This window comes from Arachis ipaensis, chromosome B09 (genome assembly GCF_000816755.2).
Source record: "Arachis ipaensis cultivar K30076 chromosome B09, Araip1.1, whole genome shotgun sequence".
NCBI classification, from domain to species: Eukaryota; Viridiplantae; Streptophyta; class Magnoliopsida; order Fabales; family Fabaceae; genus Arachis; species Arachis ipaensis.
Genome location: NC_029793.2, coordinates 37,353,393 through 37,361,998, shown reverse-complemented (window position 1 = coordinate 37,361,998; position 8,606 = coordinate 37,353,393). Strand labels below are relative to the sequence as shown.

At 42.5% G+C, this 8,606-nt stretch overlaps 2 protein-coding genes across 2 annotated transcripts; both read right to left on the bottom strand.

The window, feature by feature from the left end:
• On the bottom strand, nucleotides 3,049-5,205 carry LOC107615377. The gene is made up of 2 exons (XM_016317443.1): nucleotides 3,571-5,205; nucleotides 3,049-3,363 (listed from the first exon to the last, which is right to left on the bottom strand). Exons 1-2 carry the CDS (start codon nucleotides 5,203-5,205, stop codon nucleotides 3,049-3,051), a joined length of 1,950 nt encoding a protein of 649 aa, XP_016172929.1.
• On the bottom strand, nucleotides 6,057-7,271 carry LOC107615378. Its single transcript, XM_016317444.1, has one exon. It carries the CDS (start codon nucleotides 7,269-7,271, stop codon nucleotides 6,057-6,059), a length of 1,215 nt encoding a protein of 404 aa, XP_016172930.1.

The window sequence follows — 8,606 nt, the reverse complement described above, 5'->3', positions numbered from 1 at the left end:
ATCTTTGAGGAACAGCAGAGCTCCACACCTTAATCTATGGAGTGTAGAAACTCTACCGTTGAAAATACATAAGTGAAAGGTCCAGGCATGGCCGAGATGGCCAGCTCCCAAAACGTGATCACAGGATCAGAATACAATCCAGGATGCCTAATACAAGCAATAGTAAAAGGTCCTATAATAAACTAGCTACTAGGGTTTACATGAGTAAGTAATTGATGCATAAATCCACTTCCTGGGCCCACTTGGTGTGTGTTTGGGCTGAGCTTGAGTGTTGCACGTGCAGAGGCCATTTGTGGAGTTGAACGCCAGCTTTTGTGCTAGTTTGGGCGTTCAACTCTGGTTTTGGCTCCTTTTCTGGCGCTGGACGCCAGATTTAGGCAGAGAGCTGGCGTTGAACGCCAGTTTACGTCATCTATTCTTGACCAAAGTATGGACTATTATATATTTCTGGAAAGCCCTGGATGTCTACTTTCTAACGCAATTGGAAGCGCGCCATTTCGAGTTCTGTAGCTCCAGAAAATCCACTTTGAGTGCAGGGAGGTGAGAATCCAAACAGCATCAGCAGTCCTTTTTCAACCTCTGAATCTGATTTCTGCTCAAGTCCCTCAATTTCAGCCAAAAAATACCTGAAATCACAGAAAAACATACAAACTCATAGTAAAGTCCAGAAATGTGAATTTAACATAAAAACTAATGAAAACATCCCTAGAAGTAACTAGATCCTACTAAAAACATACTAAAAACAATGTCAAAAAGCGTATAAATTATTTGCTCATCAGCAACATATGGCAAATTTTATATTATTTTGAAGCCCCAGATGTTAGCTTTCCAACGTAACTAGAACCGCCTCATTTGGACCTCTGTAGCTGAAGTTATGGTCGATTGAGTGCGAAGAGGTCGGACTTGACAACTTTACAGTTCCTTCATTTCTTCATGATTTCTCCCACTTTGCATGCTTCTCTCCTCACTTCTTCCATCCAATGCTTGCCTTATGAACCTGAAATCACTCAACAAACACATCAAGGCATCGAATGGAATTAAAGTGAATTAAAATCATCAATTTTAGGGCCTAAAATGCATGTTTTCACATTTAAGCACGAATTCAGGGAGAATTGCGAAACCATGCTATTTCGTTGAATAAATGTGAGAAAATGTGATAAAATCTCCCAAAATAAGCACAAGATAAGCCACAAAATTGGGGTTTATCAGGTATGCTTGAGTAGTTACCCCGGTCGTTCTTTGTTTTTGCTTTATAAATCTTCCTTTAAAAATTTTAAATCCTTGTTCGTTAACGTCCGGTCGAAGGAGGCTGATTATCCTTTCTATCTTGATGACGAGCTTATAGAGAGGTTTTCGATGTATTGTTATTCAGAGCCCTGTCAGATTCTTGAGGCTACTGAGCGTAGTGTGGAGGAGGAATGTGTGCTAGAGTTTTTGATAGAGTGTTTTGCTGATGGGGTGTGTTTGTCTATTCCTGAGCTCCTACGTTTGCATGATGCTGGTGACAATGAGGGTCTGAGGTCCTATATAGGTAACGGTAGTTGTTGTCTTTTTGTTGTTTACTTGTTTTATTTGTCTGACTGCTTTTCTCTGCACAGGTGGGCGAGCTCCTTTACTTGATCCTTCCCGGTTCTAATCCTTTTTGAAGAAGAAAAAGGAAAAGGATGCTGGTGTCTCTGGGATTGTGAAGGAGGCTGGTGGGGAAGCTGCTCAGTCTGTTGCTCAGCCTACCTCATCGTTCAAGAGGAAAAGGGTGGAAACTGATCAGTCCCTCGAAGTTATTTCTGACGGTGAAAAGGATGTGGCTGGTGGTGGTAGGTCTGTGTTTGATCGTCAGAGACGACTTCATGGGTTCATACCTGGGACGAACACTCACTCTTTGTGGAGCGACCAATTTTCCATTTCCGAGCTATCGGACAGGGTTTCCCAATATCCTGAAGATATGCTCATGACTCGCCGCATTGGTATGGAGGGCCTGGGGAAATTCATTCAGGTCGGTTTCTATTTTATAGTCGTCTTTCTTTTTTTGTTTTTATTCTCTCTTTGTTGATATCCTTTGTGGTTTGTAGATTGTTGCTTCACGCCTTATGTGTGTTGGCCATACTACTGAGTTAGTTGGAGCTGAACAACAGGTTGTTGTGGGGAAAGTTACTGATCTGGAGAAGTCATTGAAGGAAAAGGATATTGCTATGGAGATCCGAAATTAAGGATAGTGACTTGGCTAAAGGGCAGCTGACTTCCCGAGTTCATGAACTGGAGGAATTGAGGATGGAAATGTTTGCCTTTGGTTTTGATCAGGCTGTTAGTCAGATTGCTGCTTTGGCACCTGAATTTGATTGTGCTCGGATGGACGTGACAAAGGTTGTCATTGATGGGAAGTTGGTGGTGGATGGCACTGTGGAGGACCATGACGAGAACGCCCCTCCTCCTTGAGTTATTTTTATTTATGTGTTGGGCATGTTTTGTTTGTAATGATAACTTATTTTGTTTTGTCTGGCCGAGCTATGGTCGGTTTGATGTTTTGTGAACACTTGGTTCTTGTTTGACTTAAAGTTTGTGTTGACCGTGGTTAGGTCATCTTGATGATATAGTTATTTTGATAGGATGGTATGTTAAGTAGTAGTGTAAAAATAGGTAAACAAATTATTAGTTGCATTTGTTTAATTTAGGCGTCCGGCCTCATTAAAACCCTCCTTAGGTAAAACCGTTTTTGGGAGAAAAAACCTCTAAGGGGGAAAAAGAGTACCTTCATTCGCGAAATGTACAACTTTATGATTTGTACAACTTTAGTGAAGAGATGTTCTAATTCCCTGAAATTGGATTGCCTTGTAATGTTTGTAGCTGGTAAGCCCCCATTCCGAGCACTCTGGATACTCGGAATGGTTCCTCCCAGTTTGCGGCGAGCTTTCCATGTGAAGGAGGTCGTCTGGCTTCTTCTGTTCGTCTGAGGATTAAGTCACCTTCCTCGAATGTCCTTGGCACCACTTTTTTATTGTGCCTTCTTTCTGCCAGTTGTTTCTGAGCTCTTTGTTTAATGGTGGAGATTTCTCAGTCCTCTTCTGGGAGATCAAGCTCGGCATTTCTTGCATTTATATTGTGTTGCTCATCATATAGGTCGGCTCTTAGCGTGGGGACTCCGACCTCTACCGGGATTAAAGCTTCCGACCCATAGACTAGCTTGAAGGGTGTTTCGCCCGTTGTTGTTTGTATTGTGGTGTTGTAACTCCATAATACTTCTGGTATTAGCTCCGCCCATTCTCCTTTTGCATTATCGAGCTTCTTCTTTATTGCCGGCAATATAACTCGGTTAGCAGCTTCGGTCTGCCCATTGGTTTGTAGGTGTTCGACTGAGCTAAAATGGTGCTGTATGTTAAAATTTTTTAGAAATGAGCCGAGCTTATTATCTATAAATTGTCTACCATTGTCTGATATTATTTCTTTTGGTATTCCAAATCGGCATATGATATTTTTTCATATAAAAGATCGTACTTTTTCGGTTGTTATTTTTGCTAGCGGTTATGCTTCTGTCCATTTTGAGAAATAGTCTATTGATACTAAAAGAAATTTTACCTGACCTGGAGCTATTGGGAATGGGCTAAGAATGTCGAGCCCCCATCTGTGGAAAGGCCAGCTTACCTCCATGCTGTGTAATGCTTCGGCCAGTTTTGTAGAGATGGCTGGATGCTTTTGACATTTATCGCATGTTTTGACTTTTGTTATGCAATCCCTCTTTATGGTTGGCCAATAATATCCTGTTCGGACAATCTTTGCGGCAAGAGCTCGACCTCCGATGTGGTTCCCACAGACTCCCTCATGGACTTCGTCCATCACCTCTTTTGCCTCATCTTTGTTTAGGCATTTTAGTAATGGTTGTGAAAAACCGCGCTTGTATAGCTCTCCTTCTATGTTTGTGTAGAGGCTTGCTTTTCGTCTGAAGTGTTGTGGGTTGAGCTCGTCTCTGGGAATGATACCTGCATTGATGTACTCAAGGAAAGGTGTTCTCCAGTCTTGGAGATGGTTAATGCTTGTTATAGATAATAGTTCAATGCTGGGTTTCTTAAGCGTTAGTTGTGATAGTGCCGATGTTTGTGTGTCCGCCCTAGTGGCGGCAAGTTTGGATAATATGTCTGCTCTAACATTCTTTTCTCTATGTACATGTTGAATAATGAATGAGCTGAACTTTGAAATGAGATCCTTTGCTGTGAGCCAATATCGCTCTAGCAAGGGATCTTTTACCTGAAATTCTCCTCGGATTTGTTGCACAACTAAGAGGGAATCGCAGTGTGCTGTCAGGCTTTTTGCTTGGAGATTTAGGGCGAGCTTGAGTCCTGCTATGAGGGCCTCATATTCGGCCTGATTGTTGCTTGCTGGAAAGTGGAACTGGAGGGATTGCTCGGCCATCACTTTGTCTCCTTCTTTCAGGATTATCCCAGCTCCGCTTCCACCTCGGCTGGATGCCCCATCCACGTGTAATTCCCAAGATTTGTTGTGCTCGTCCTGGGTTAGTTCTAAGATGAAGTCTGCGAGGATCTGTGCCTTTAATGTCGACCTTGGTTGAAATTGGATATCGAATTCTGAGAGCTCGATAGACCATTTGGTCAGATGTCCGGCCAGTTCTGGTTTTGTCAGTATTTGTCTTAGTGGTTGGTTTGTCCTTACTATTATTGTGTGACTTTGGAAATAGTGCCTTAGTCTTCTTGCCGTTATTACAAGTGCTAAAGCTAGCTGTTCTATCCTCGGATACTTTTGTTCTGTCGATTGCATGACTCTACTGACGAAGTATACCGGTTGTTGTATTTTTTCTGTCTCAAGGACCAGAGCTGAGCTTATAGAATAATTAGAAACAGATAAGTATAAGTATAAAGGTTTACCGACTTCTGGTCTTTGCAGCACGGGTAGTGATGAAAGAATGGTTTTGAGTTCAGTAAACGCTTTCTCGAACTCTTCTGTCCATTGAAACTTCTTATTCTTTGATATTGTTTGGAAGAAATGATATGATTGGCTTGATGCTGCTGGCAAGAACCGAGATAGTGCCGCTACCTTTCCTGCTAATTGTTGTACTTCTTTTACTATTTTAGGGCTCGCCATGTTAAGTATTGCCTCACATTTCTCAGGGTTTGCTTCAATTCCTTGTGAGGTCAGCATGAACCCAAGGAATTTGCCTCCTTGTACCCCGAAGGCACATTTCTCTGGGTTGAGCCTCATGTTGTATGCTCAGATTTGTTCGAAAACCTCCCTGAGGTCATCGCAGTGTGATTTTTCCTGTGTAGTTTTGGCGACCATATCGTCCACATAGATTTCCATGTTCTGACCTATTTGATGGCGGAATACTTTGTCCATCAGTCGTTGGTAGGTTGCACCTGTATTCTTTAGGCCAAATGGCATTACTCTATAACAAAAATTTCAATGCTCGGTTATAAATGCTATTTTGCTTTGGTCTTCTGGATGCATGAGGATCTGGTTGTAGCCAGAGTATGCATCCATGAAGCTCAAGCTTTTGAAACCTGATGCGTTGTCTACGAGTCTATCAATGCAAGGTAAAGGATAAGCATCTTTAGGGCATGCCTTATTTAAATCTATAAAGTCGACGTACATGTGCCATTTACCTGAGTTTTTTCTTACCATTACCACGTTTGAGAGTCATGTAGTGAATCTGATTTCTCTGATGAAGTTATCTTAAAGAAGTTTTCCAGTTTCTTCTAGGGCTGCCTTTGATTTTTCGGACCCGAGATTCCTTTTCTTTTGAGCTATGGGTCGGCTGGTTCTGTCCATGGCGAGCTTGTGGTAGATGATGTTTGGGTCTATACCTGGCATGTCTGCTGGGGTCCAGGCAAATAAGTCAGCATTGTCTTGTAGTACTTTTATGAGCTCCGATCGTTCTTTTCCTTTTAGTGCTTGACCGATGTATGTGACATGCTCCGGTTTCGACATTAGCGGGATCTTCATGAGCTCGTCCGCTGGCTGAGGTCTTTCTTGGGTGTCTTCTCTGGGTCAAGCTCTGCTAGGGACAATACCTCGTTTGAGCTGTGAATTGCTTTGACCTCTTGTTCGAACTCCTATCTTACGATCAACCTTTTCAGGCTTGCGTTATAGCATTGCCGAGCTTGTTGGTGATCTGAGTGGAGTGTAGCTATTCTGCCGTCCTGTGCCTGAAATTTAACACATAGATGAAAAGTAGATACTACTGCCCTGAACATGTTCAGAGTAGGTCTTCTGAGAATGATATTGTAAGGGCTTGGGTAGTCAACTACTAGGTATTGCATATCAATGGTTTGTGACAATGAGCCCTCTCCCATCATTGTTTTTAACCATATGTACCCTTTAAATGGGACCCTTTCTCTGGAGAACCCTACCAGTTCTCCAGATGAAGGTTGCATGAGTTTTTCAGATAGTTTTATTTTTAGGAAAGTAGAGTAAAAAAGAACATCTACACTGCTACCTGGGTCCAAAAGTACTTTTCTTACCAGTAATTCGCCTGTTTGGATAGAAATTACCACTGGGTCGTCTAGGTTTGGTGCCGTCAAGCATATATCTTCCTGGCTGAAAGTGATATTGAAGTCGGGCGCACTTTTGTTGTTTTGTGGTGTTGTTCCTTCGATTGCCAACATCGCGCGGTAACTTTGTTTTCGCGCCGAAGTTGTCTCACCTCCCCCAGCGAATCCTCTGGATATACAGTTTATGATGCTTTTGGGTGGAGTGTTGTTCGACCTTGTGCCTGGAGCTTGGTGATGCTCTTCTCGGTCCTTGTTACCTTCTTTATGCTTTTTCCCTTCGATGTATTTGTCGAGGAGGCCTTGCCGAGCCAGTCTTTCTAGTAGATCTTTAGCTATCACACACTCATCAGTTGTATGTCCATACTTCTGATGGAAAGCGCAGTGTTTGCTTTTGTCAACAAAGCCCTGATCTTGATACTTTCCTACCCTTGTAGGTGGTTTTATGATCTTAGCACTGAGGATTTCTTTAATTATCTTTTCCCTCTTTGTGTTGAATTTTGTGTAGTTGTCAAATTTTGGGGTTAGTTTGAAGGGCTTTCTAGAGTCTTTGATATTTACCGACCTTGTGGCTCTGTCATCCTCTCTCTTTGGTTGTTTTCTCTCTGTTCTTTCGGCTTCGTGGAGCTCTTCAATCTCCATCTGTTCTGCTACCATTTCTCGGAATTCTTCCAGTGTCTTTGGCTTAGTTACCGCGATTGTTTCTCTAAATTTTCTGGGTTGGAGTCCGGCTTTCAGGGCATGCAGGTGGACAGCGGGATCCAGGTCGGGTATCTCCATTGTGGCTTCTGCAAATCTGGTTAGATAATCTTTCAAGCTTTCCTGGGGACCTTAGCGGATGGTGCCGAGGTAGTCCGATCCGTGTACATATATCCGTACTGTAGCGAAGTAGTCTATGAAGGATTTTGCCAATTATTCAAAAGAAGAGATTGATCCTGTAGGTAATTTTGAAAACCAAAGTAGAGCAGCTCCGTCAAGGTAAGTAGGAAAAGCTCTGCAAAGCACAGGTTCGTTATTAGGTCCATTAAAAAATATCATAGACTGAAATTTCTTAATATGAGCCCGGGGGTCACCAATCCCCTTATACGGCTCGAGTGAGGAAGGTAGTGAGAAATGTTTTGGCATCTGGTAATTGGTGATCTCCTCGGAGAATAGGTTGTCCAAGGTCAGTTTCTCCTTTGGTGGGTCCACACTTAGTAGGTCTGCATTGCCTTTTCCTTTGGGACCATTCTCTTCACGTTTTACTGGCGTTGTTTTGGGTGGATAGTTCAACAAGTCTTTTGACTTCTGCTTGCAGATCGGCCATTTGAGCTATGAGTTTGGCCTGAGTAAGTTGGTGAACTCCATTATTGGCCATGTTCGAAAGTTGGGGAACCCTGCGTAGAAAAGAAATACAAAGTGCGATATAGAAAGATAGTGGGGTTAAATTAACTTTTCGGGCCCACGGTGGGCGCCAAATGTTCCGTTCAGATCTAGCCGAGGTATATCTCTCCCAGTAGGACTGCTTATCTGTTGGTGGAGCTATATGTCGTCCGGAAGGTAGCCTTCATGAATAATCTTGGCACGATGAAACACAGCGGCGGGAGCACCTGCAAAAAGTACTCCGACACTCAAGTAAGTATGTGAGTTATGAGGAAATAAGAGAAATAAATCAGAGTGAGTTTGTAACCTATTTTTCCTGGGCTATTAGGTTCGGTTTTATAGGTGAACGAAGTGCCTTGCTTGTTCCGATAATAGTGGCTTGGATAGTGAGTGCCTTGCTTGTTCCGATAATAGTGGCTTGGATAGTGAGTTCTGTTGTTGTTGGTAATGGCTAGTGGATAGTGTTTGACTTGTGCTTAGTGGTTATCTCAGATATGGTTTGTTTGTTTCCGAACTTTATGGTCGGTCTTAGTTCTAATCTTATCTCCGAGTTTATGGGGTACACATCACAATTTATCTCTCAAATCAAGCCTTTAAGACCATAAAGTCTAAAATAAAAAGGTGAGAGAAAGTACTACAATAAATAATTAAAATACAAAATAGTGCATAAAATCCTCCACTTTGTCACCATATCCGCAAACTCACCGAGGTGGGTTGCGACCTGCATCTGAAAAATAACAACAACATATGGTA

Coding starts and splice junctions, on each gene's coding strand:
- LOC107615377 (XM_016317443.1), bottom strand. CDS start 5,205: ATGAGGCTCAACCCAGAGAAATGTGCCTTCGGGGTACAAGGAGGCAAA. Junction 3,364..3,570: donor TCCCAATAGCTCCAGGTCAG/GTAAAATTTCTT, acceptor TTTAACATACAG/CACCATTTTAGCTCAGTCGA.
- LOC107615378 (XM_016317444.1), bottom strand. CDS start 7,271: ATGGAGATACCCGACCTGGATCCCGCTGTCCACCTGCATGCCCTGAAA.